Source organism: Saccopteryx bilineata, chromosome 5, assembly GCF_036850765.1.
Source record: "Saccopteryx bilineata isolate mSacBil1 chromosome 5, mSacBil1_pri_phased_curated, whole genome shotgun sequence".
Classification (NCBI taxonomy): domain Eukaryota; kingdom Metazoa; phylum Chordata; class Mammalia; order Chiroptera; family Emballonuridae; genus Saccopteryx; species Saccopteryx bilineata.
The window spans coordinates 193,631,010-193,658,873 of NC_089494.1; the positions used below are offsets into that span (position 1 = coordinate 193,631,010).

Here is a 27,864-nt window from a genome sequence, read left to right on the forward strand (position 1 = left end):
ATCTGGCCCCTCATCTAAAAATTCTGTTTGGCCTGACCTGTGGTGGCACAGTGGATAAAGCGTCGACCTGGAATGCTGACATCTCCGGTTCGAAACCCTGGGCTTGCCTGGTCAAGGCACATATGGGAGTTGATGCTTCCTGCTCCTCTCCCTTCTCTCTCTCTCTCTCCTCTCTAAAATGAATAAAATAAAATCTTTAAAAATATAAATAAATAAAATAAAAATTCTGTTTGATTGAGTGGTATGAGGACTTGTATATTAGGAGTTATTTATATCTCCCTGTGTGACCCTAATGTGCAGCTGAACAATCACTAGATTAGATGATGTATGAAGTTTCAACTAATTCTAATGTTCCGTGATTAGAATATGATCTTTGTAAATAAAATACTGAGTAAACACTTATCTAAGATAATTTTGTAGATTTTATAAATACTTTGATAGCTGAAGAAGCAGTTGTTCCATGATTCAAACTGTGGGAATCCCAGAATTTAAAATCATGACCAAATCCTAGCCTTGTATAAATCACAGTAATCCACAAATGTATTTAAATCATAACTTTTTAAAAGGTAAAGAGTATTAGAGATGAAATACCCTACATTATCTGATATCTATCTTTAAAATATATTAGCTGGGATTATTTTTAATAAGGAAAGGAATATACTGAGGTGAGTTCTTATAATAAATAGGAAAATATCACCTTATTCCCTCCCCAAATCACAAGTCAGGATTTTTTGCTGAGAGTGTGTTTTTTTTCCTTGAAGATTATCTAAGATAATTTGTACATATTTGTTCTTTGTAACCCCTTATTTTATTTTCTTTTAAAGTAATTTATATACGCATCTTACCTTAACTGTACTCTTGAGCAGCTTCTGAACTTTTGACTGAAGAGCATGCGTTTTAAACGCGCTACTCCCAGCACATCAGCAGAAGCACACACAGTAGTTTACTAAAACCTCAGTGGAAAGTGCAAACTTCTGCATGAGTGGGCTCACACACGATTCATGTGATGCGGTAGCTGGAGTTCTATACATTACGATTAAGGAAAGGTGGATAGCCACGATGCCAAGTCTCTCCCTCCCTGACACAGTGTGGTCTTTTCACATGAAAAAATTCTTGTCAGTGATCTGCAGGGCAGGGGCATACACTCTTGGCACACATCCTTCAAGGCTGTTCCTCAGGGTGCAAGTTTCTCTTGTCAGTTAATCTGGTGTTTCTAGTAGGGGGATCATGTTCCTACCAGTACCTTAAATCTAAAATGAGAAACCATTCTGTACTTCCTAAATATAGCGCCTCCTAATGCTTTCAGAAAACTTGGTAAACAGTTTGCTTCAAAGAACAATCTGACCCTTTCCCCTCTCTGCTCTCCAGAGCGCAGGCCGACATTGTCGTCCTGGCAGCAGGAGAACGTGGACGCTGATGAGGCGTGCCTGTCCCCGCAGCCCGGGCCCCTCATCCGGCAGCTTCTCGATGAGGATAGCGACCCCATGCTCTCTCCGCGGTTCTACACCTACGGCCAGAGCAGGCAATACCTGGATGACACGGAAGTGCCTCCTTCCCCCCCAAACTCCCATTCTTTCATGAGGTAGGTTTTTGTTGTTGCTGATAAGCAAGTGTATCATCATTAGGATAGTAATGACTGATGGCCAGTAATTTCACTTAATTAAGTTATAAGTCTCTGAAGAAACGTATTTAAAATGCTCCTTGCTAGGACAGAGGCTCCGTTGTAGTTTTTCAGGTGAACTGTGGCCCAGCTGTAACATCACATACTAAATTTCCATTAGCACCTCCTTCCCAAAGCTCTCTCAAATTTAACTTTGAGGTCCACAACAGACATTTCAGTCCTGGCATTGCTAATTACTGTATTTCCCCATGTGTTGTATAAGATGCAACTCCCCCTACCCCAAAAAAAATTTGGAGTCTAAAAACTGGGTGCGTCTTTTACAGTGGTTGTAGTTTTTTTTACTTGCATTTCCCACTTTTTTTGCATTTGTTTTTGCACTTCTTGTTGAAGACAGTGACTCATCATTAGACACTGATAAGGACAAGCTAATGGATGGCGGTTTTGACAGTAATGAGGAGTTGTATGAATTTTATGATGAGTAAAACTTGAGTTCAATAACATTATGTAATGCTATTTTTTTTTTCAAATTTCGGACCCCCAAATTAAGGTGCATCTTATACATGGGAGCATCTTATACATGAGAAAAGATGGTGTACGTGTGAGCTCGAGAAAATTAGACCTATGTAATAGGCGGAGCAGATAGAGCTTAAAGTTCCAAAATGACTTAGTCACATTTCTTGTATTGGAGAGCGTGGAGACTGAGCGCCCCCGCCCCCTCCATGCCTCAGCCGCATCCCCCAGCTCCGCCCAGCAGGCAGGGACCGTCTGCTGGGGGATGCTGACTCACTGCGCCCCTCGCAGGCGACGGAGCTCCTCCCTGGGGTCCTGTGATGATGAACACGAGGACCTGACTCCTGCCCAGCTCACGCGAAGGATTCAGAGCCTCAAAAAGAAGATCCGAAAGTTTGAAGACAGATTTGAGGAAGAGAGGAAGTACAGAGTAAGTGCCTTCTCACAGGGTTGGCTTCCGTCCCCTCCTCTCCCTGACACGACATACCAACGTATTGGCAACTCAGAGAAGTAGTAAAGGCTAAGGAAAATTTTCTAGGGAGTCTCAGCAAAAAGATAAACACTTTAGTCTACGTTTTGTAAACTTAATCAGTCAGCCAGAATGGGAAAAATCCTTAAATGAAGCCTTTTGTTTGGCTACAGTTTAATTGAAGATTATCTTCTAAAATTTCATTAGTACTGACCTCATTCTACTCTCAGCTCTTTACTTGGTATTTCCCACTATAATGGCAAAAAGGCCTGACCAGGTGGTGGTGCAATGGATAGACCCTCAGACTGGGACGCAGAGGACCCAGGTTCGAAACCCCGAGGTCACTGTCTTAAGTGCAAGCTCACCAGCTTGAGCACAGGATCACTGGCTTGAGCGTGGGACCATAGACGTGACCCCATAGTTGCTGGCTTGAGCCCAAAGTTGCTGGCTTAAAGCCCAAGGTCACTCACTATGCTGTAGCCCCGCAGTCAAGGTACATAATAAAGCAATCATTGAACAACCAAGGTGCTGCAACAAAGAATTAATGCTTCTCATTTCTCTCCCCTCCTGTCTGTCTGTCTGTCTCTCTCTCTCTCTGTCACACACACATGCACACAAAAGAAAGAAATGACAGAAAGGTGTTGTTTTTGTTGTTGTTGTTTGCCTTTTTGATAGAAAGAAAAGGGATACTTTTTATTCTGCTAGCCTGACAGGTTGAAACCTACAAATAATAGAAAAGGGGCCATTCATCAACCTCATACAAGTCCTTGATCATAAATAATCCTAAATTTTGCCTCTAAAGAATTCTTTACAAGCATCAAAAATAACCAGATGTAAAGAAGAATAATGGAATTACAGTTGTGAAGTTTGCCCTGATTGGTCATGGTTAATTTCTTATTCCAATGAAACTACATTTCCTTCCTGTTTAAAACAAAGTGATTATCAAGTGCTCCTTTTTTCCCGCCCCAATTCCAAAACCCTTACCTTGGTTTTTCTCTTCTCAGCCTTCCCACAGTGACAAAGCAGCCAATGCAGAGGTTCTGAAGTGGACAAATGATCTTGCCAAATTCCGGAAACAACTAAAAGGTAGGTAAGCCCTAGACCTATGGTGAGGTTTCTATAAAATAAGCCAGGTGCAGAATTTATGATCTCACCTCATGCCAAGTGCCACTGCTCAAATACTTCCAAAAGGACAAGTTCTTTAAATCTACTTTTCAGTGCTCTCAGAATTTAGGGAGCACCTTTTTTGTGTCTTCCCGTGGTCTCAATCACAGAGTAACCCAGATTAGCTAAGATGCAAATTTTGTAGTATTTCTTCATTTCCCTAAATCGCTGCTAATATAGGGATGATGGTTTCAACTCAGTACTCATCAGGTACCTGTTTAATCCAAGGCTTTATTTGCTGTGGCATTAGAACACATATGGGCACAGAGAGGACTATGAAAAAGATTTGGTCACTGTCCCTCAAAGAGCTTGCTGTCTTTCAGGAGATCGAGTCATATAAACAACTAAACAGAATACAAAGTAAAAATAATTCCAAAAATTAGGTATATAAGTCATACAGAAAAAGCCAACAGTTAGGCTTTCAATCGTTAAGGACCTTTAAACACTAAGGGAGTAAGTATAGGAACAGCAAACAGGATAGTGTGGCTAAAGTAGGGATGTTAAATAAAATAGCTTAAGCTTTCTCAGGAATGAGAGTTAGGAAAACTGTCCAGATAATCCAAGAAGACATTATCATTTTATCGGGTTTTATATAATAACCTAGGGATTTCAACTAATGTTGTAATTAGATACTTTCTAGGGGAAAAAAGACAGGGCTAAGTAGTTATTAACGTCACAGAAAAACAATTTGGGTTCTGCAGACGTCAATTCTCATATATCTCTGCCCCCAAATCCTTTCGACTAGAGTCAAAACTAAAGCTATCTGAAGAGGACTTAACCCCCAGGATGCGGCAACGAAGCAACACACTCCCCAAGAGCTTTGGTTCCCAACTTGAGAAAGAAGATGAGAAGAAGCAGGAGGTGGTAGATAAAGCAGTAAAGCCTAGCGTTGAAGCCACGCTGGAATCTATCCAGAGGAAGCTCCAGGAGAAGCGGGCAGAAACCAGCCGTCCCGAGGACATTAAGGTGTGAGGAGCCTGCGACAGTCTTGAGCTAACTGCTGATCCCAAACCATTCCGGTCAACATGGTAGAAACACAGGACATGCCACAGGGATCCCAATGGGGAGAGTAATAGAGTGACACCTTCTAAAACCTCCCACGCCCTCATCTTCACACTCTTAGATGTCTAGAGAAGCAGAATAAACAACTTCAGAGTGCTCTATCTGTAGCTACTTCGATTTTTGACTTCAAATTAAAAACAGAAAACTATATTGTACAGATCACAGATTGAACTTGTTTAGGTTAATACACAGTTTGGAGACTGGGGTAGAAGGATTATTAGGAGCATGTGAGGCAATTTGCTATTCATCGAACCTTTGGGACCATGTAACCTATAACTGTAGTTATCACTTGGGCTATTAACTCAAGCCTCATGTGCCTCACAGACGTACTTAATTCACTATTCAACATGCCTTTGCTACCGCAAGGAAGTTGATGATTCCACTGTACTTTCCATATATCTAAGTGAGCTTTGGATAGAGGTAGGAGGAGCTGCTGTGTGAGGGTTCTTTTTAATCTTACATTTTTTGTTGTTGAATTTAAAAAAACCAAGAAGTTGAGTGCTCACAAATATTTTCCCTTTTCACTTCTCTACCCTTGTTGTAAACAGGACATGACCAAAGACCAGATCACTAATGAGAAAGTGGCTCTGCAGAAAGCTCTGTTATATTACGAAAGCATTCATGGACGGCCGGTATGTGAATGCACTGAATTATCTTTCTGATTGGGATAAATCATCTGGCTTTAGAAATGGATCTTCTGTGGTTAGTATTTTGCAAAGGAGGATCCCTGAGGTTTTAGTAGGTTACTATGTTTTCACTGGAACTAAGCTTTCTGAAGACTAAACCTGTGATGAGAGTTTCACTACCTAGTAGATGCTGAATTTAAGTGAGTTCCAAAGAAAAATTCATTTGCAACTAAAATTTATTCACTGCTTCAAGAGGAGAATGGTAGAGAGGGGTATCAATCTGTGCACAGAGCCCAGTAGTGAGGAGACTCCCCTGTCCCTAGGTCTGACCACACAGGTCTAGACCACTGGCTCTAGGCATTGTTATCCATAAAATAAATATGCTAAACTAGAATATTTGTCCTAAAATTTAATCTCTCTATGATGCCGTTGCAACCAGTGTTTGTCCATAGAGAAGTTCCAGCTGCTATTCAGAACCAACAGTGTGAGGATGTCAAAATATGTCTTTGCCTTTTCATAACAAGAAAGATTTGAGGCAGAGTTGGTTATTCGGCAAGAGTTTATGGAACGTTTGTTCTATGTCTGAGGGAAGACAGTAGCATAATGGCCTCTGTTTTCCTTAAGGAACTTATAATCAGATATCCATGTCAGTTACTCTTAGTAACCTTTTAAGAATTTTGTGAAGAACCCAGTAAAACTCCTATGAGAGGGTATAAAGAAGCATGAAGTTTATATTCACAGAAGAATATATATATAGCCAAAAAGCATGGGTTTCTTTTCCAATTCCAGCATAGCTATATAGTGGAGAGAGTCTTTTCATCTAAAATAGTCTCTTTTAAATAAAGAAACTTCCAGAATAATGCACTAGACTCAGGTCTGTGAGAGCAGGGATTCTGTGCTTTGTGAACCTGACCCTCAGCAAGTAGCACAAGACCTGACACAGCATATGCCCAGTAAACTGTCTGTACAATGCATTTTCCATGGTATTCTGGTTCTGAATTTATCAGGTTCAAGTTTTGAAAAGAAGCTGGGGCTGATGCTGATTGATTTTGCTGGCCTGTCCTTGCAGTGGAAAAGTACTGGCACTCTGCAATAATGGTCCTGTTTCAGGCCAAGCCCCACACTCCCACAAGCCAAGTTTTGTTTTTGGATTTTTATAGGCATTGAACCAAATAGTAAATGCACTGGAGTTCAATATATTGTGAAATTTCGTCCTTCTCTACTGGAGTATTCAGAACTGGAGTATGTAGAGTTTGAATTGAACTTCTGAGGGTGGGCTCAGTGCCTTTAAGTATCTCCTCATGGCCACCAGACAGTCAGTCCTTAGGTGAAGAGGGTGGGTCTTTACATTGTATGGATTCATGTTATAACATTGATAGACTCCTTTAAAGACTTTCTTGCCCGAGGCCCGATGATCTCTCAGCTGCATTCTAGACTTAACCTGAAGCCAGTCCAGGGGGTGTGGGCTGGGATATTCATTGCTCTGAGTTGGGCATAGACTCTCATTCTGCCTGGAACGTAGCAGTGTGCAGGCAGGAAGCAGAGCTAGGTTCTGAGCCCAGCCCTGCTGAGACTAGCTCTGTGACTGTGGACTACTTAGGTAACTTTGCAGGGGCTTTGTCGGTGTAGTGTATGTCTGTTCCAGGTTGTCTTGGAGGCTAAATGACATTATAGGCACACACATTTACCTGTAGGGTGTCTGGCACTGAGGAAGTTGGGTCAAGTGGCTTTGATGGGGGAAGAGGGAATTGCCAAATATATGATATTTTTTCACTTCTGTTACAATTGCATGTTCTCCTCTCTGTGGCCTACTTCTTTAGAGATTAAATTGGGAGAAAGAACACAAATTTTTAGTACTCTTATAATTAGGAATATGAAATGCTGATTTTTGGCCTTGTCTTTTTATTTCCTTTTCTTTCATCATTCTTTCTGATGAAGAAGGAAGAACACCTCTTTGGGTCAGATTCTCACATCTTATGGGGCAGGGAACAAATGCTCTGGGAAGTCTGAATATCATTTATTTCTGGTCCCAGGTCAGGATCTCTGCCTCTCTCTAGTACACCATGCTCTGACCAAAGAAGAGGAAAGTCCCTTTGATAGCTAGCCAATCTGAAAGTCAGACTTAGCTTTTCATTCTCAGATCCGTGGTGTTGCCATTGACCCTGGACTGTAAATAACATTTGGGCTGGAAGTACATGTACTCTTCCTAAAAGAAGAGTACATGTACTTCCAGCACTAAACTATCATTCCAAAGCCCAGGTATTTAGAGAAGCAGGTGCTCATAGTTCATGGGGTTTTGCTGAATCTGCACATTCTGATTTAAAGGGACATTAACTCCAAATGACAGGCCAAAACAATTGTCTGCCAATTCTGTACATTTTTAAGAAGGATGTTCACTTTAGTGGGACATTCTACAGACTGATGTGGATCAAAAACAAAAACACACTCGTTTATATACTGGTACATATTCCCTACTAATTATTATTAAAGTGTGGCCTTTCAATGTGTAAGCATCTCATCAGAAGATGATGTCACAGAGAGAAGCACAGCAGATAGCCAAGTTTCTGTATGGCCTTCTTTGTAGGCCACTGCTTGATGACAGTGTAGAGAAGAGAGAATGAGTTGCTTGCTCAGAGCTTCTGGGTTCTTGAGTCTTTTCCTTGTCAGTATATTTTAACCTTATATTTTAAAACCTTGGGAACCAGCATGACACTAAACATATTATCAAATTTAAATGCAAATTCTAAAGCCATATATAAATAATCTTTTTTTGGTTAATTATTTGGAATTATCTGATCACAGTCAGCCTACTACTTCTCTACCTGATAATGACAAATAGAGAGTTGCCATTTTCCAATCCATGGGCCAAGAACGCAACAGTTATGAGAATCCATCTCATTTGTCTATTCCTGCTAGCAGTTGTAGGACTCAGAGGTACCCATCCACTCATTCAAATGCCGATTCTTGGTTAGTAGCGGAATCCTTGATGACTTATGACTCAAGAATAAAAGTGTCAACCTCCAGTTTCCCATGGTCCACTGAACGTCAGCCTGCCCTTTCTTAACAGTTCAGCCAAGGCCCTGCTTTGTTTATTTAACTAATGGTTAGCTTTTGGCTCTGCGCACAAATCCAGCACTGACAATTACATGTGATGGGAGAAAGCTGTGTTAACTTTTAGTATGAACAATCCTTTGGCTTCAGATATACATTATGAAAATGATTCAGGTGTAATTCAAGTATAGTAGTATTAATACTTTCCACACCTCAAACTTAAAGATCATTGATATTTTTGGTTTTAGATGTTTTTACCAATGCGAACATTAACTTGGCTGGAGTTAAGATTTTCAACTCTCCATAGTCAAAAACTGAATTATATCAGATCATTTATAGGTGAATAATTTCTGAGGGTCATTCATTTAAAGCATGAGCAATTCACCCTGGCTGGTTAGCTCAGTTGGTTAGTGCTACTTTGAATGGAATTGAATCATATCTGCAGTTTTATTAGATACTGTTGAATAGTTTTCCAAAGTGTTCCACCCTTTCCAGTAGTGAAAGATTCCAGTTGTCCATCATCCTCACTGATGCTAGACTGTCTTTCTGTTTACTCCATTGTGGTAGGTCTATAGTAGTAAAACCTGTGGTTTGATTCTCTGGTGTTTTTGTATAAAATAATTTCCAAGTTCTATCTACTTTTGACAGTTTTTTTAAAAATAATATAGCAATTTTAAAACTCCTTTTGATATGGTAGAAGCAGGAAGATGCCATCCTCCATTTAATATTGTGATAATAGGAAGATATAGAAATAATTGATTGTTATTATTGCTGATGATAGAAAATAAATCCATCAAATGTTATTGCATACTGGCAGGGTTCAGTCCTAGCTTGTGAAGTTTATCCAAAGTTCAATTACTGTTAATCACTTTGAGAAAGGCAAATAAGAAAGGCAACAAAGGATAATTTATTTATGCATAATTCAGAGTTGTCTTCAAAGCTGAAAGCCCAAAAGACCCATAAAAGAAATGATCAAAGCTCCTACAACTTGCCCTTTGTTACCTCTGTAACTCTTATGAATGCAAGGGAAATAAAATGCAGAAGACAAATAGAAATCTTAAAACGAAGATACTCATGTCATTCACCATTTAAGTAAATGGGAAATGCATGCATACCTGTGAATTGAGCATACAATTATTTGTTCATTCATTTTGCAGATATTTCTGTTTCCATTATGTCAGGCACTGAAATAGCTGCCAGGGATACAAAAACACAAACTCCTGCTCTCAAAGGTTTTATAGTCTTTGGGGAGACAGATAAGTCAACAGTTAGTTACTATAGAGCAGGGGTCTCAAACTCAACTCAGCATGTGGGCCGCAGAGCAAGATCACAGCCGTTCGGCGGGCCGCACTAGGTCTACAAAAGGCAACTGTTAAGCAACACTTTTCTCACTGCAGTTGAAAACAAAAAAAAAATCAGTACAACAAGCACAATCGTACATGCAGTTTACTCAGTGTCACAAAACGACCAGAAACTGTAGTTCGCATCACAACTGCTGTTAACTAAGCTAATATCTAGCTAGGATGCTAGAGAAATGAAAAATACAAGTAGGCCCCTAGGCTTACTTAATTTTATCCAAAATATTTTGAACTTCGTGGATTAGTCTGCGGGCCGCACAAAATTGTTCGGCGGGCCGCGAGTTTGAGACCCCTGCTATAGAGTATAAAAAAGCATCATCCACTGGGGCTGTTAGCACACCATAGAACATGTGGGCTTATACACAATAGAAATTTATTTCTCACAGTTCTGGAGCCTGGGAAGTCCAAGATCAAAGTGCCAGCCATTTCGGTGTCTGAACAGATTCAGTAACTGATGAGAGCCCCCTTCTGAGTTCATAGAGGGCTGCCTTGCTGTCCCCACATGACAAAAGGGGGCAAGGAGGCACTAGGCCTAGGGGTTTCTTTTATAAGGATACTAATCCCATTCATGGGATCCGACCTTCATGATCTAATCACCTCTCAAGGGCCCCACCACCAAATACCATTGCATTGGGAATTAGATTTCAATATATGAATTTGGGGTGAGACAAACATTCAGTCTACAGCAAAGCATATATGAAATTACATGATATACACAGGTTGCTGTAGGTGACGCAAAGGACAGAATGAGCAAGTCCTCCAGAATGGGAGATGTTGGGAAAAGGTTGCACAGGGAAGGTTGCTCTTGATCTGGAATTTGCCAAACCGAAGCCATTCCAGGGCAGAAAGAACTAGTCTATCTCTGGGACTTACGGTATTATGGGAAGAGGAGAAGCAGCAGATGATGAAGAGCTTTAAATACTACAGCAAATACTATACCAGGGAGTCGGGCTTGATTCCTCCCAACTGCCTTAAGCCTCAGGCCTTTCGGCATATCTGAGCGCTGTGTCAGATTTTAGGTATGCATAGATGAATCAATCCGTGTATTATATCAGCAGGTGTTTCTTGAATCCCCCATTTGCCAGATCTTTTCCTTAAAAACAAAACAATTTCATCAGGGAGAAAGACATGTAAAAAAATTTTTTATTGCAAAACTACATGGTACTTATTGTAATACAAATGCATGTTTTCTTCTTCCCTGGACTTAGAGCCCAATAAATTGTCTGGGACCTCTGAAGCTTGAGAAGTTTTAAATAGGGAAACTAATAATGATCATAATTTTGATATAGGAAAAGCAATACTGCTAACGGAGTGATTTCCGAAGTGACCTACAGCTAAAGTAGATATTTTAAGCATCGACTGAATCATGTTATCAGTTTAAATAAATTTTGTGAGAATAGTGAGACTACATTTGAATCATCCATACTTTCTCTAGGCCCAGAGCATGCTGGGACAACTGGTAGCCTGACCACCAGGAGCAGGCTTCTTAGCTCTCTTGTTCTTGCATTTCAGGTAACCAAGAATGAACGTCAGGTTATGAAGCCACTATATGACAGGTACCGGCTGGTCAAACAGATCCTGTCCCGAGCCAACACCATACCCATCATTGTGAGTTCACCACCTCTCTGTTGTTGATTACCTAGTTGAATGGACCCTGGATATTAATACGGCACCAACCTGCTTCTCATTAAGGAATAGGCTTTAATATATAGTTGAACATGCCAGTAATATTTATGGCCCATAAGCTTGAGGAATAAAGAATGTATCAGACTTCTGAGGCTACATTTATCAAAAAGTGAGCAACCCTGAAGCTGATAGAATTTTTTTTTCTTTTGAGAGTCATGCTTTGGCCATATACATCCACCTGACATTGAGCTGAGCAGACTCCACCCCACCCCCTTTCCTCAGAGACAGAGCACCACGGGGACAGGCTGTGCTGTGTCCAGGCCTGATCACTCCATAGAGCGCCTCTGGTCCCAAGGGCCCCCTGTGAATAGCCTTCTCTCCCCCTCAAGAGGGTAAGCCCCTTGGGATTCCCACCCTCGGAGAAATCCCCTGGCGAGCTCTGGAGGTAGAGCTTCTCTTTCTGGAGGATATAGACAAGTGTGACGTGGCAGGCAGGGTGGCCCAAGATCTGAAGGTGCTCTCAGAGGCCACCGTCCTTGGACTTTTTAGCTGCTTTGGGCCTCTGCGTTTTGACTTTGTCAAGAGGAAGGAGCAGCAGCTTGCCCTCAGCTTGGGAAAGTCTTTCAGGAGTGGCCACCTGCTCCCCAGCCCCTCACCGCAGTCTCGGTGTCGGCTTTTCCACCTCTGGTGGGTGCCGGGGGACTCCCCCTCCACCTCTGGGGACACGTCCCCTCTGTCTCCTCTGTCTCCTCTCCAGAGACCTGAAGACTCCCTCTGCTGGCTTCAGGCTTTTTAGTGAGCGGACACAGCCCCCTTAGGTTGTTGCTGAAATGCACCTTCACCTTAGCGGCTGCTCTTCTATTCCTGCTTTAAATCTCCGTGTTTATATGTAGGCCTGAGCTACGGTCTTTATCTGTCCCTTCACGGAGTGCTTGTTCCTGCGAATGGGCTGGGCTGTGGTCGTCCCGTCCAGAGAGTCAGGCAGCTGTGTTTGAGGAAAGCTCCTTTTCTAGGAATTCTCTGCAGAGTAAATTAATAACTAACCAATACAAGGATTAAATCTAAGAAATCATTTTCATTCCTCAGGAACCCTTAGTGTCCGTAAATGGGGTGAAGGGACAACGGGGAAGTCGGAGAAGCTTTGTTTCACTTGATGAACTGACTTTCCTATAAAGCTTCTTACAGTTCAGGTGTTCTGGTAGTGACAGTGATTGGGGAGGGAAGAGGGTGGGGAGGAGGTGTCTGGTTAATGAGCTTGGGTGCTGTTCTTGCTCTCCTGTGAACTCCTGGGTTTGGGGCGGGGGAGGAGCAAGCCTTTGAAGTGAAGAAGCAACTTGCAAAGAACTTTGGTTGTTGCTGGGTTTCCTGAGCATGTTTAGTGGGGAGGGGTTAGAGTGTATTATTAAAAGGCAGTAATAAGTCCTGGTGAGGCAGAGGAGGTAAGGAGCTGGTAGGAGAGGGGAAGGGGTTCACAATGTCACCTCCTCGTTAACGCCTGTCGCCTGTCGCAGGGTTCCCCCTCCAGCAAGCGGAGAAGCCCTTTGCTGCAGCCAATTATCGAGGGTGAGACTGCTTCCTTCTTTAAGGAGATAAAGGTGAAGACCTCCTGCTCCTAACCCCTTGCTAAATCTGCCTCAGTTCCCTCTCTTTATCCCGGGAATCGAAGGGGCTGTGATGGGGCCCTCTGGTGGTGGCTTCTTGCAGCATTCCCTAAAAATCTGCACATAACTAACTTTGAACAATCCTCTTTTATTTGTAGTGCACATTAATCGGTTTCCTTAGTTTCATTTCACTCTCCCGCTTTTTGTAGATGTTTTGTTTGCTGTTGTTTGTTTTCAGGGATGATTTCTTTGTTTGGTTTTCACAGTTTTTTTTTTGTTTGGGTTCCACACACATACACACACACACAATTTGAAGAACAGTTTTTTTGTACTTCCAAATTTTGTTACATTATCTCATTGCATAACTTTTTTTAAAAATTGTGATTTGCTAAGTTTATTAAAAAACCAGAATTAACAAAAGCAATATGTATAGAACACAATAAAAAATTTTTTATTTTATAGACAAATATACCAAGTTGCCTTTGAGAGATTCAGTGGTTCATCTTCACCCCCTTTTCCTTCCTCTAACCTTCCCCCCAGCACATTTTGTCCTCAGGACTAATTTTATAAATCTCTTCTTGGTCTGTGAATGTAGTGCTATGACCGGCAGTCATTAGAATATATGCTCAGACTTATTTCCCAAGTAATTACAGATTTTATACAAATCACCTCTGTCCTCACTGCCTCCTTTTGCTAGACTGGGAGGCAACATCTGTGCCCACAGTTGTGTCTCTGTACGGACCTAGCTGGCCTGGATCAGCCTCCTTCCTGGTTGTGTTTCTAGACAATGGAACAAGCTGGACAGCCTTATGCAGGGCTCTAGAGATGAGAAGTCAGTGTCATTTTTTTCTTTTTAAATCAGTGATTGTTTTCGTTGGAAGGGGGAGTAAAACCCAAAGCAGAAGTGAGTTTTAAGAGCCTCACTTGTCCTAGTTCTGTGACAATTCCAAGCCTGGAGCGGTCCTTTATTTACTGGAGTTAAGAATGAGTATTTCAGACTATGGGGACCTCATTCCCACCAAGGAACACCAGTTGAAAATAAGTCCATTTTTTTGGCCTAATTCTCAACATTGTAACTGAGGTAAGGCACGAGAAACTGCACAGGCTTCTCCTTTATTTATAGTATTCCTGTTCTTACCTCTTAAGGGTCTTAAATGCTTCATATACCTAATTCTAAAGTATTAGGTAATGATTGTGCTTACTATTCATATTATTTTAAATATAATTTGTTTTATGAAAGTGCTCTAAATGTGAAATTTAGATGACTATGCTATATTGTATCTTTAAGTTAGCGCTATTTTATGACAATAGGACTTGATGAAAGAAGACACATATTGTCTAGCTGGTAATTAACTTCACACAAGAATCAAATCACTGTAAAAATGAAGAAATGTGGATAATTGTATGTATGAAATTAATATATTTCTCTTAGAATCATATAATAGAACTGTTACTAGATTAAAATGTGTTCTTTAACACATTCAAAATATGACAATAATTGCCTCATTAAGCAAATGCTGGGCATACGAATGATGCTCTTTTTAAGAGAGGACATTCTTCCAAATCTTATCAGTTAGCTTAGTTTATTTTTTCTCACAAGTATATATTGGCCACGGCTCCTTTACTGGCCCACATAGTTGTCAGAATTTCAGAGAACTTTGCAATGATTACATTGCTTTTGTAAATAGCACTTTTAGTTCATTTTGTTCCAATTGGCCAGGCTTATTAGCATGTATTTGGAGTGTACTGATTCTTGGCAATTCTTATACAATTTAGAATTTGGTATGTTTGCAGACAAGAAGATTTTATTTAATTTTTTTTTTTTTTTTTTTTTTTTTTTTTTGAAGCTGGAAACGGGGAGAGACAGTCAGACAGACTCCCACATGCGCCCGACCGGGATCCACCCGGCACGCCCACCAGGGGCGATGCTCTGCCCACCAGGGGGCGTCGCACTTTTGCGACCAGAGCCACTCTAGCTAAATTTTTTTTTTAAAACCAGCTCTAGTTTTAAATGTTTCTGGAAGGGAAGCAGCCGTGTATGAAATAGAGACAGTTCAAGTCTGAGTCCCTGAATCTCCAGCCCGGCATCCTCCGGGCCATCCAGTCAGTCCTCCCATCCAACATAAAAATGCCCTCAGAAACTTCACAGACAGAAAAGAGGCACTATCCCTAAGAGCGATTCCATCATTAAGCTTGACAAGTTCACAGCAACGGGGAGAGTAAGCTCTCTCATTATTAGGCAAAACATCAATAATAGCTAACACTTCTATTGTTTTATAATTATTCTTTAAATTATAAAATATATAACTTTAGAATGTATCAGTTTGAAAAATATAAAATGTTATAATTAATGAACACAATTAAAATTATATGCATAGTTTAATAGTAATGTATTACTGTCTACTTAATAAGGTTAGCTTTGCCTTTGGAACGACATGGAGTAAGCACAGTGATTCTATCATGAGAACACTTTTGATATTTACAGTCACCTGCCCTGCCCACTCCCACCCACACTCTGTGTAAAGTTCTTCTCCAAGTCCTTCCTGTTGCTCATATGATGTGGGTTCCAGACTGTCCAGCAGTCTAGTGGCTCTGCTCTGTATGTACAGACCAATTTATCTGTATCCTTCTTAAGCACTGATGCTCAGAACTATACGCTGGACACTACTGTAGATATGGTTGAACCAGCAAGGCAGAGGAATAAGGACTAGTCCTGACTTCAATCTGCATGACTAAGGCTCTTCAGTTCTGTAAGCCGCTGGCTACCTGACTGTCACTGTGCTGTGAGTGTATCTTAGTCTTTCTATAGCAGGATGTCTCAACTTCAGCACTGTACAGTATTTTGGACCAGATAACTCTTTGTCATGAGGTGCCGGTCTCTACTCACTAGAGGCCTTAGTGATACGACCTCCCCAGTTGTGACCACCAAAAATGTCTCCGGGCATTTCCAAAGGTTCTCTAAGGGGCAAAATCATCCCAATGGAGAAGTAGTGATTGTGGCCTTATCTCACTGTTAATCTATACTTTCCCATGGATTGCTTATTGTCTGTACATCCACTTTTTTGTCCATAACTAGTTACAGAGTCTTGAATTTTTCCAGTTACTTTTCGTGCTTCTGTTCCAGCCTTATGAAACAGAGTGAATCTAGATTTTGTATTCCAACCTACCAGATATCCCACCCACTTTGTATTGCCTACACATTTTGTAAATATGCCTTTTGTGTCTTTATCCGGGTGATTGATAAATATTGAGTAAGACAGAGTCAGGCAGAGCCTGCTATAGGCTTTTGTCCAGAATCACATCACCACCGCATCATCACTCTGCACAGATTTTCACAAGACCAGCTTTCTTCAGATCAGCTCGCCTCATTCTTTTTTTTTTTTTTTTTTTTTGCACTTTTCTGAAGCTAGAAACCGGGAGAGACAGTCAGACAGACTCCCGCAGGCGCCCGACCGGGATCCACCCAGCACGCCCACCAGGGGGCGACGCTCTGCCCACCAGGGGGCAATGCTCTGCCCTTCCGGGGCGTCGCCCTGCCGAGACCAGAGCCACTCTAGCGCCTGGGGCAGAGGCCAAGGAGCCATCCCCAGCGCCCGGGCCATCTTTGCTCCAATGGAGCCTCGGCTGTGGGAGGGGAAGAGAGAGACAGAGAGGAAGGAGGGGGGGGGAGTAGAGAAGCAAATGGGCACTTCTCCTGTGTGCCCTGGCCGGGAATCAAACCCGGGTCCCCCGCATGCCAGGCCGACGCTCTACCACTGAGCCAACCGGCCAGGGCCTCGCCTCATTCTTTATTGAAATCCAGATATTACACTAACCCTATTTATTAAACAAAGAAAGATGGTTAGTTTTCATGATTTGTTTTTAAGGAGCCAGTGCTATTCTCTGTTGATCACTGTTTTTTCATCAATTGCGCATACATTGTCTATGTATTGATTCTTTCTAGAATCTACCCAACATTCACAACCACTTAATGGTCTTAGAATTTAAAGATCCATTTTGCTATTTTTCTTTTTTCTTATGATTTTTACAGCTTACTGAAAGTAGTTTTTTTTTGTTTAGCTTCATCTCAAAAAACATTGAGTTCTCACATGTGCAAAACACATTCTTACATTTTTCAGTTCTCTCAGAACCTCAGGATATAACTGATAAGGCCCACACGCCTGACTTCATTTCTTGTGTGTCTTGGGCTTTAAAACTCTCTAAATAGTTGTTTGTATTTCTCTTTTAAAACTGAATTACTAGACTGTTTAATAGACATGTATTGAGCACCTACTATATGTAGGCATTGGCCAAGCTGTGGGACAGCAGTGTCCAGACAGGTCCCGTCCCTGCCTCTGTGGAGGTTAGAGTCAGCCAGGCGGTTCCTGCTCTTCCTCATCCAGGACAGGTGGGGGGGGGGGAGTTTGAGTTTTGCTTCCTGTGAGCCAGGGGTTCCTTATCAGGAACTTGACAGACTATCTCAGTTAAATCTTAGAAAAACTACATAGGTGGGAATTGTTGCTTTCTCTTACAAAAAAGAAACTTTAAGTTACTAATTTAAAAGTCACTTTTACTCTGTTAATTTAAAAATGTTTTTTGGGGTTTTTTTTTGTATTTTTCTGAAGCTGGAAACGGGGAGAGACAGTCAGACAGACTCCCGCATGCGCCCGACCGGGATTCACCCGGCACGCCCACCAGGGGCGAAGCTCTGCCCACCAGGGGGTGATGCTCTGCCCCTCCGGGGCATCGCTCTTTCGCGACCAGAGCCACTCTAGTGCCTGGGGCAGAGGCCAAGGAGCCATCCCCAGCGCCCGGGCCATCTTTGCTCCAATGGAGCTTTGGCTGCGGGAGGGGAAGAGAGAGACAGAGAGGAAGGAGGGAGTGGGGTGGAGAAGCAAACAGGCGCTTCTCCTATGTGCCCTGGCCAGGAATCGAACCCGGGTCCCCCGCATGCCAGGCCGACGCTCTACCGCTGAGCCATCCGGCCAGGGCCTAAAAATGTTTTTTAATAATTTACATCTTAAACACTTAATACTTCCATGGATGAAGCAAAGAGATTAAAGATCTGAAGTTACTCCAGAGAGAATCTGGAAAAGCCACTTAATTTTTGCCAATGTTGCCATCATAACAGTACTTTCATTGTGCTTATGTGACAGCCCCACTTTATTGTTTGTTTGCCTGTTTGTCGATTCACAGTATTTCTCTTCAGAGTCACCATTATAAACACACCAAGCCTATGGTAAGAAAGTATCCACTACAGGCAGTGAGTGCACATACTTGTACTTTGATCACCTACTAAGATTCATTTGCTGCACTGGCACTGAAGCCACTTGGTTTTTGTCTCTGTTTAAATTTTTTTAACTTATTGATTAGTTTTTAGGGAGAAAGAGAGAGAGAGAAAAATGTCGATTTGTTGTTGTACTTATGTATGCATTCATTGGTTGACTTTTGTATGTTCCTGACCGGGGTTCGAGCCTACAACCCTGGTGTATGAGGAGCTACCCAGCCAGGTGTAACTGAGCTACTCAGCCCGGGCAAAGCCACTTTGTTTAACTAGAACAACTGATGATGTACTTCCTGTTGTTCAAGTAGCTGTACTGCCAATCAATTTTTTTCATTTTTCAAGATATTAGGATATTCTCTCCTAGTCTGACTGTATATTTTTGGCAGTAAATAACTACTTTTTTTTTTTCTTTTTTTTTTTTTCCATTTTTCCAAAGCTGGAAACTGGGAGGCAGTCAGACAGACTCCTGCATGCACCCTACCGGGATCCATCCGGCATGCCCACCAGGGGGCGATGCTCTGCCGCTCTGGGGCGTCGCTCTGTTGCTTCCAGAGCCATTCTAGTGCCTGAGGCAGAGGCCACAGAGCCATCCCCAGCGCCCGGGCCATGTTTTGCTCCAATGGAGCCTCGGCTGCGGGAGGGGAAGAGAGAGACAGAGAGGAAGGAGAGGGGAAGGGGTGGAGAAGCAAATGGGCACTTCTCCTGTGTGCTCTGGCTGGGAATCAAACCCGGGACTCCTGCACGCCAGGCCGACGCTCTACTGCTGAGCCAACCGGCCAGGGCCTAAATCACTACTTTTTAAGATCTTTCTTACACTATGCTGTACACCTGAAACTAATACAAGATAACACTGAATGTAAACTGTAATTGAAGAAAATTCTTTTAATTAAAAATATTTTAAAATCTTTCAGACTCTGATATTATTTCTTCCTTAGATTTATATAGCTTTTTGTGTGTGTGTGTGTGTGACAGAGACAGAGAGAGGGACAAATAGGGACAGACAGACAGGAAAGAAGAGAGATGAGAAGCATCTGTTCTTTGTTGTGGCACCTTAGTTGTGCCTTGACCGGGGAGTTACAGCTGACCAAGTGACCCCTTGCTCAAGCCAGCGACCTTGGGCTCAAGCTGCTGAGCGTTGCTCAAACGAGATGAGCCTGTGCTTAAGCCAGTGACCTCAGGGTTTTGAACGTGGGTCCTCCGCGTCCCAGTCTAACACTCTATCCGCTACGCCACCACCTGGTCAGGCTAGATCTATATAGCTTTAAAAATGAAAACTAAGCCCTGGCGGGTTGGCTCAGTGGTAGAGCGTCGGCCTGGCATGCAAGGGGTCCCGGGTTCGATTCCTGGCCAGGGCATACAGGAGAAACGCCCATCTGCTTCTCCACCCCTCCCCCTCTCCTTCCTCTCTGTCTCTCTCTTCCCCTCCCGCAGCCGAGGCTCCATTGGAGCAAAGATGGCCCGGGCGCTGGGGATGGCTCCTTGGCTTCTGCCCCAGGTGCTAGAGTGGCTCTGGTCGCAATAGAGCGACACCCCGGAGGGGCAGAGCATCGCCCCCTGGTGGGCAGAGCGTCGCCCCTGGTGGGCGTGCCGGGTGGATCCCGGTCGGGCGCATGCGGGAGTCTGTCTGACTGTCTCTCCCTGTTTCCAGCTTTGGAAAAATACAAAAAAAAAAAATGAAAACTAAGAAATACTAATTTGACTTCATTGCATTATTATAAAGACAGAGAATGTGCTACTTTTCTTAGAATCTTGGATGCCAGAAAATACAGTCATGGACCTTGAAATTTCCTTGAAAAAACTTAGTTTTATGGTTACGGTTATGGGAAGATAAATTTTTTTAGTCCTCTGAAACGTTTCCTAAGATTTTGTGTATCAGGCGACCACAAAATACTTTATATTTAATAATCTCAATTCTTAAATAGAAAGACTGAATTGTTTGATATCTGAGAATGTCCATAGCTTAATAACAAATATTTTCTGAGATATGCAAGTAATGGGATTCTGAAAACCCGGACTGCTGGTGGTGGGTTTTGTACAGTATCGTCACAGCTGTAACTTTTAGATTCTTTTGCTTCATTATAATGGTTGTGCCTTCATACCTTAACAGATGTTACTCGTGGTCTACACTAATTTTTTATAGTTTTTTCCCCCTGTTGAGTGGCTGTGTTTAGTTTGTGTTCTTTACTGTGTACATATACTTGTAATGAGAGAGTACCAGGAAAAGCAATCAGACTTTGGCTGGGTTGCTGTGTGTCTCCAGGAAGAAGAGGAGGGTTCGGAAGACAATGGAAACACAAAGCCAGACTTGGCGGTCCCTCTGAAAACCGATTTCAGTGCCCGTTGCTTTCCCGACCAGTGTGAAGATGACGCTGATGGGTTTATTTCCCCGATGGATGATAAAATACCATCAAAATGCAGCCAGGACACAGGGCTCTCAAATCTGCATGCTGCTTCAATGTAAGTCATTTTCATGATGGTGTTAATATATTTGGGTGAAAATAACTTTTCTAAATGCTATTTTCGTCTTTGTACTTACATAGGTTGACAAAACACAGTAGTAGCCTTACCTGGGGTGCGTCTATGTGAATAAAACAATGATTTTTTTTTTAACTTCTGGCTCAGTTTTTTTATATGCCTTATCCTTTGTTATCTGTGGGAGAATCTGAGAGCTCACTTAAACAATCAGATGGTCTCTATAAATGGCATTGTGTAGTTCTTTCTGTACTCCCTGGCTCATCATTCAACACTCACTGAGCATAGATGTCATCTCTTTCTTTCAAATCAAAATGTGACAAAGCACATGGGATTTCATGAGCCCTTGGAATTCATAGGTAGCAGGAACCTCGTGGGAGCCCAGCCCCATAGGCGTCAGTGTTCCAGGGGATAGAAAACAATTCCTTTCTGCTGACGCTCAGTGCCCTCCACAGTTTTTGTATTTATGTGCCCCCCCCCACTGGGTCCACAACCCCTATCGAGTTGCACATTCATGACATTTATGACTATTCAGATTTAACTCAATTTTCTTGAAATGCTTTTGCCCTCATAGACCAGAACTCTTGGAACACTTTCAGGAAATGAGAGAAGAAAAGAAAAGGATTCGAAAGAAACTTCGTGATTTTGAAGACAATTTCTTCAGACAAAATGGAAGGTAGTCCACGTGTTTTCCTTCCCGCTCCGCCCCCCACCCCGACCCCCACACGCACACACATCCTTTTTTCTGTCGCATCCGAGTGATACCACCCAGGTGCGAACCGCTCCGCCCCCTCCCTGCAGCCCAGTCGGGGGTGTGTGCACTGTGCACTGTGAGGTGGGGAGGTCTGAGTGGTCCTTCAGGAAGAAGTGCATCCTGGGTAGTGTCCAAGACTGATGCAGCGTGAGCTAGCATTTATTAAACTAACCTGTCACATCAAATTCTAATCTAAACGGAGCAGCTTGAAGCTGAGTTTCCAGTCTATAGCACTGATTTGTTTTTTGACTCAAGAAACTAGGAAGAGAAATAAGGAAAGGAAGACTCTAAATCTTGTTGTTTTTAAAGCACATTTTAAGAGCAAAGATATAGTTGTTAAGTTTGAAAAATATACAAGCAGCAGTAAATCCACCTGATTGAGAGGGTGCTTTTCTCCGGTGGGTTTGAAGGAATAATGAAATCCTTATATAACGTCACAAGAGGGAGCAGCCTTGCCCGTTTGCAAGTGTCTGCACAGAATGTCTGACTCAGCCTCAGCGGGAGACGAGCACAGAACAGGGAATAAATTTGCATCTCTTACAGTGGAGTTAAGGTTTATCATTTTGAATGGATGTTATTTTAATCCAAATTATCTAAACATTGTAAATATAGTTTCTCATTAAGTCCCCTTCCTACTTCTCAGAAATGTTGGGAAATAAAAAGACCATAAAAATTAACTTTGGCATTTAGAATGTGCTATATTCCCATTTATTTCTATTCTATAAATTTATTTTTAGGATCTCTGATTTGGATTTGTCTTGTAATGACTTTCTTAAGATTTATGAATTTGATACCTAAATATTTGCACTTTTCTTGTCCGTGTGGTGCAGGATATTTAGGAAATATAGGTAAGCAGATAAAAGAAACCATACCCCAAAATAATACTGATACCCAAAGACAAACTAGTAGTACTAGTATTTTGATGTATTTCATTCCAGTCTTTTTTCTAGGTATATTTTTGGTTTGTCTGTTTACCTTTTTTTCTATATAATTATAGTCATACTCATTATAGGAGCCTAGAATTCTAAGAAACTTCAGGTATTACAAAATCTGGTTCCATCGTTTTGCATCTGAGGAGAGTGAAGCCCCTCAGAGGGCACGGCTGGGGCTCCACCCACTGCCCTGTGCCAAAAAAGCCATCTAGAATCATTTCCTTGATCAAGGCAGAACAGGTATAAGTAAGTTTTAGTTCTTTTAACAAAATAAAATAAGGCCCATTTTCTTGGCTTTCCCATATTTGTTCTTTAATAAGGAGAAAAGGGAGCCTGGCATTTGAATGTCTGACACGCGCATTTCAAAGTGAAATGAGAAATAGGACGGCACCAGCAATGACCACGCAGTGGCTTTGTAGTGGGACCAATTCCCGGCTGCTGTCAGCCGGTGTGGAGCGTGGGTGACAGGACCAGCAGTGATTCTGCCCTGTGGGTTATGTTACATCATGAAGACAGATCCACTTAGCATAGTGCTTAACCTGTAGTAAGCTCTCGGTTAATGCTTGTGCATATGAAAAGAATGTATATAAAATTGCTCAGTAAACTGTAAAGTCTAGTTAGTATTATATGACTCAATTGTTAAATTCCAAGACTAACTTTATAAGAAGAAGTATTAACTATATATTTCTTTAAAAACCTGTTAATTATAGATGTACCAATTGCTAATTAGAAACGTAGTGGTACATTAAATGAAATATATAAAAGTGAAAAAGCATTAGGTATAAATAAAGGATTTCAGTGTATGAAGCCCTGAATGTGAATTCATACACACCAGCTGCAGAGAGAGGAAATTTCTGCATTTCTTAGTCCTTCATATGATTCTATAAGATGCCAGATTTACTATAAAAACTCAGCCACATGGGGCCTTCCAGGGAAGCTGCCCTTTACTGCTTGTCTAGACTTAGCTCCAGGCTTGATACCAGGTGACACCTGGCCACATTGAGTCCACGGTTTGATAAACTGCAAAGTTTCCAATGCTGATAATTCACCTGCTGAACAGGGAGACAAGTGGATCCTCAGTCCCCTTTCCCTTTGTTTCCCTTAGAAATGTCCAGAAGGAAGACCGCGCTCCTATGGCCGAAGAGTACAGTGAATATAAGCATATAAAGGCAAAACTAAGGCTCTTGGAGGTGCTCATCAGTAAGAGAGACGCTGATTCCAAGTGCTTGTAATGGGGCAGCCCTGGCTCCAGCAGACGGGCCAGCCAGGTGTGGTGAGTGTGCCTCCCCAGTAAATAGCAGCTCTGCAGAAACTGTAAGGCAGCCTCAGAGCTGGACCTGCAAAGCATGTAGCCCTTCTACCTCCAGGCCTTTTGGGATCAGCTCTGGTTTCCATTGCCTGCCTTAGAAACCACCTCCGTGGCAGAACGCACCTGGTCCTGACTTAGGGATTTTGTAAGGGAAAGTCACGAAGATTCCTGTGCTCATGAGCACACACAGGCATGGTAGTGGAAGCTTTGCCAACACTAGCAGTGATGAGTCACTACATGAGACACACTGATCTACAGAGAATATTCACTGTCTTCCGTGGGTAACTGGGAACAGGAGACCATTCTCAGTCTAACTGGGATGAAAATCAGCTCGGGACTTCGTGAGCAAACTTGCTGTGCAGGTCCCTGTTCTCTTTGGACTCTGTAACATGGGAACATGCATGGGAGACCTGTTTGCTGCCTCAGCCATTCCTGTGACATTTCCACAGAGCTGCACTCTCCCTACTCGTGTGAATTGTTTCCCCGTCAGCCCGGGGGTAGATGGAAGCTGTGTCTGCCCAGGACGGCAGGGCAAACATCTGTTTGACCGTGTGTTTCTTCTAGAATTCCTCAGCTGACAAAGACTCGTGATCCCTGTAGGACTGGATCATCTGCACAGGACAGAGGGACTATAGTAGGAGCTATACTAATGCTGATTTTTAAATCAGGGAACAGGGTGAGCGTTGACTGTACTTCGCAGTCTCAGATTTTTCAGACACTAAGTGAGGTCAGCATGCTGCAGTAACCTGCTTGGGGGTCGGGTTTTTTGGTTTTTGTTTTTGTTTTTTTTTGGCAACAGCCATATGCAAAGGGCCTTGCCAGATTCTTAGCTGAAGTGTAGAAGATCCATCATCAGAGAGAGAGAGGAGAGCACCTGTATTCTCAGCCACCTGAGAACTTACCAGAGTTGTTGGTTTGTTTTTTAAGTCAGCCTTCACTAAAATTCCCTGAGGGGTAAATGTAGCCCTTGGAGCTCAGCCCAAGGCAGAAAATATACACTGTTTTCAAGATTGTATATAAAGAGAGCAAATAATGGTGTGTAACCAATTGCGATTGTAGTTTTTTCAAAGACTGTGTCACAAAACTGTCTATATTAGACATGTTGGAGGGACCAGGGAATTTACAACACCAAATCATCTCGTCAATGTTGTTACTTTCTAACCTTTCATGTCTGCACGGGGAAAGTGGGTTCTGTTTCTGCCTGTCCATCCTAGGTCTGCTTTTGTGCTCCAAGAGGCGAGCAGGTGTCTGCACAGCGGCCCCTGGTGGCCGGGCTAGGAGGAGGACCTTCAGTGGTGCCTTTTGAAGACAGTGTTCAGCAGGACCACCGAACGCCACCTCTGTGTTTTGCCTTCTTCAAGGGCACTATTTGTGTTCTGTTCTTTATAAGAAGAAGAAAAGAAAGGGAATGTAAAACTCTACTGACCAGTTGTCAGTTTAAAAAAATATGGATTCTCAAGACACTGGTCAGATTGGATTATAACAGCACTTTTCATTGCTGAAGTAAGGGGGCAGCACTGTCGGTTGAAAATTGTTTATCCGGAATGGGTGAAAAAGAACACCTTTAAGTTGGCTCCTGAAAATGTTTATATAGAAGCACGAGCAGTGTATTGGATGTGGCCTGGTTTAATCCACACACTTAAAGATGGTACCTAATCCTACAAATTTAAATGTATATGAAAATATAGTTTAGTATTCTTTGCTCTATTGTTTACATTGCAGATTGCTGTAACTTCAAGGAGTTATATTATAAGTAAAATGATGCACTTTAGGACGTTCTCTATTTTTGAAATCTGAACATGAATCATTCACATGACCAAAAATTGTATTTTTTAAAACAAATACATGGCTAGTCTATCCTTTGTAAGTAATTATTCTCTTAAGCTATAATATAAATGAAATCATTACCAGTTTAACTCTTAAAGCACATCTGTTTAAAACTATTGTTTTGAAAATAATTGCGTGCTACAGAATTTAAAAAGAGGAAAAGCTATGTAAATAAAAAGCTTCTAAGTGTTTTTGAAATCTGTTGTTTCTGCCAACGGTAAATTAAGTAAATGATTTATTCAGGAAACCGCATTCAAATTTGTATGATTGAATAAAGAAAACAACTTATAACAAAATAAATTGGGCGTGGAATGTCGTGTTTTTCTATAGAATTCCTAATATCTATATACCTCATAGAATGTCACTCAGAAAAAAAGGTGGGGGCTGTTTACACCAAATCCTCTCTGAAGATGTGTTAGTCACTAGCCAGAGCTGCCAGAAACGCTGAGGCAAATTTGTTTCCACGGCAACCGTTTCTGCAGCCCCGGGTCTCAGGGCTCCGGAGGCGGCATCTTAATTGGCTTTATACAGAACACTCTGGACTGTTTTGTTTCTTTGTTCTCTTGTGTTCTCTTGAGAATGCGTGTCTGTTTATTACTGCATGCCAGAAAAATAAATGTCAGGGTGACTTAATAACAAGAAGTACAGGTAAAGCATGCACAGACTTGGTTGTATAATGGTAAGAATTAGAGATAGAAGAGGCTTGTCATTTTCATAAGCATTGGCTTTTATTGTGCTTAGCCTGGAATAAACATTGAAGTATAGATGTTTATATGAAGGATGGAATCATCACTGCATTTCATCTTTGAATCAGTTCAGATTTCACTTTTTAGTCTATATGTGCCAGGTTTAATTTGAAGGGTTTGCTTAGAAGTTTTCAAGACAGCCCAAGTTTGTCTTGAGCTGTTAGAAGAAAGCTGGCCCAGTCTGTGATCTTTGATTCAGGGAGAATTTCCATGAAAGACCAAATCAAATTAGATTCCCTTGCCTTTGGTTGCCAGTTTGCAGTCAAGATTAGTATTGCCAAGGCAGGGAGCAGTGGGATCTCTGTCTGTAACCTTGGTGTGACTTTTGCTTTTCCTCATTCTGATGCAGCATTGCACAGTGGCCGGGTGTATCTGAGCCCAGCTACGGCACTTCTAGCCTAGGACAAATGCCTCGGGGCTGGCTTGTGTCCTAAACGTGGCACTAAGATGCCCTGGGGCCAGCAATCTTGGAGCCCCTTTGGACTAAGCATTTGTTAGTGTGGTTCAGCTTGGAATTCCTTATAAGGTGAATATTTAAATTTATTATCAGAATCAGGGGTGGTCACGCTGCCAATTAATCTGGTTCTTTCAGGGGCTGCCTAGTTCTCAATAGACAGAATTGGACCCAGTATCTAGAACAGATCACAGAGTTGCAGGAGAAATCAAATTTTGAAGTTTGTCAACTTTTTTCATTCTTCCTCATCTGATAATAAAGATGCCATTTTTTCTTAAGAGTAACCACGTTTGATGGTATATGAAAAATTGAATGCCATAAATTATGAACTGCTTTGTAAAAAGCTGAGAGTAGTCTAAATTTTAGTTTGCTTCCAAGAGAGGTCTCCCTGACACACAGCGTGCTGGATTTGTTCCCTGCTGATGGGAGTGGTGATTTCTGCATTGAGATGCGAGGTCAGCTTGTCCTTCATGTTCTCTCTAGGTGCCCACTTAGTTAAGTGGGCGGGGAGGGACAACACGACTGCAATGTGGAGGCGATGTTTCCTCGGAAGCCCATGCATTTCACAAAACCCAGACTCTACTTTCCTTTTATTTCCTCTTCCCCCTGCCCCTTGATCCTCAAAAGGTATTGAAGAATATATTTTGTCAAAAGATGGGCTAACAATATTTTCCAATTTCTATACATCCAGATTGTGCACACTGGCCCCTCTTCCCAAGGTGGCCCACATGGCAAGCTCCAAACGAGAGTGCCGTCTGTGTCTGCCATGTCCCTGATCACTTCCGAGTGGAGACTGTACCCCTGTGGGCAACTGTGTTCTGTCGTGTCCCTGCGTGGCGGGGGTGTGGAGGCCGGCTGAGACCGCTTTCTGACTTTCACAGGTGTGCATGTAAAATGAACTCTGTACATGAGCACTGCACAGTGCTAGGAAGCCGTGGAGATGTCTCTAGAAAGCCTCGTTCTGCCTGGGATCCAGCCGACCGTGGTCACGCGTGTGGCTCGAGAAATCGATTTGGCCT

General features: G+C 42.3%; 1 protein-coding gene across 9 annotated transcripts in view; it reads left to right on the forward strand.

Annotated features, from left to right (window-relative positions):
* Positions 1 to 25,958, forward strand: part of FAM13A (family with sequence similarity 13 member A) — a 315,289-nt gene extending 289,331 nt beyond the window's left edge. For 5 of the 9 annotated variants that reach the window (XM_066279165.1, XM_066279168.1, XM_066279169.1 and 2 more), the window contains 10 exons: positions 1,369 to 1,582; positions 2,423 to 2,561; positions 3,605 to 3,686; positions 4,510 to 4,730; positions 5,375 to 5,458; positions 11,374 to 11,469; positions 12,999 to 13,082; positions 20,612 to 20,808; positions 21,398 to 21,499; positions 23,615 to 25,957. In XM_066279165.1, coding sequence (XP_066135262.1) covers positions 1,369 to 1,582; positions 2,423 to 2,561; positions 3,605 to 3,686; positions 4,510 to 4,730; positions 5,375 to 5,458; positions 11,374 to 11,469; positions 12,999 to 13,082; positions 20,612 to 20,808; positions 21,398 to 21,499; positions 23,615 to 23,741 — 1,346 coding nt within the window. In that variant the 3' untranslated portion in view covers positions 23,742 to 25,957. Of the gene's footprint in view, positions 1 to 1,368; positions 1,583 to 2,422; positions 2,562 to 3,604; positions 3,687 to 4,509; positions 4,731 to 5,374; positions 5,459 to 11,373; positions 11,470 to 12,998; positions 13,083 to 20,611; positions 20,809 to 21,397; positions 21,500 to 23,614 lie in introns of all 9 variants that reach the window. The other 4 variants (XM_066279160.1, XM_066279161.1, XM_066279163.1 and 1 more) reach the window with 2 other exon arrangements.
* Positions 25,959 to 27,864: the final 1,906 nt, after the last annotated feature.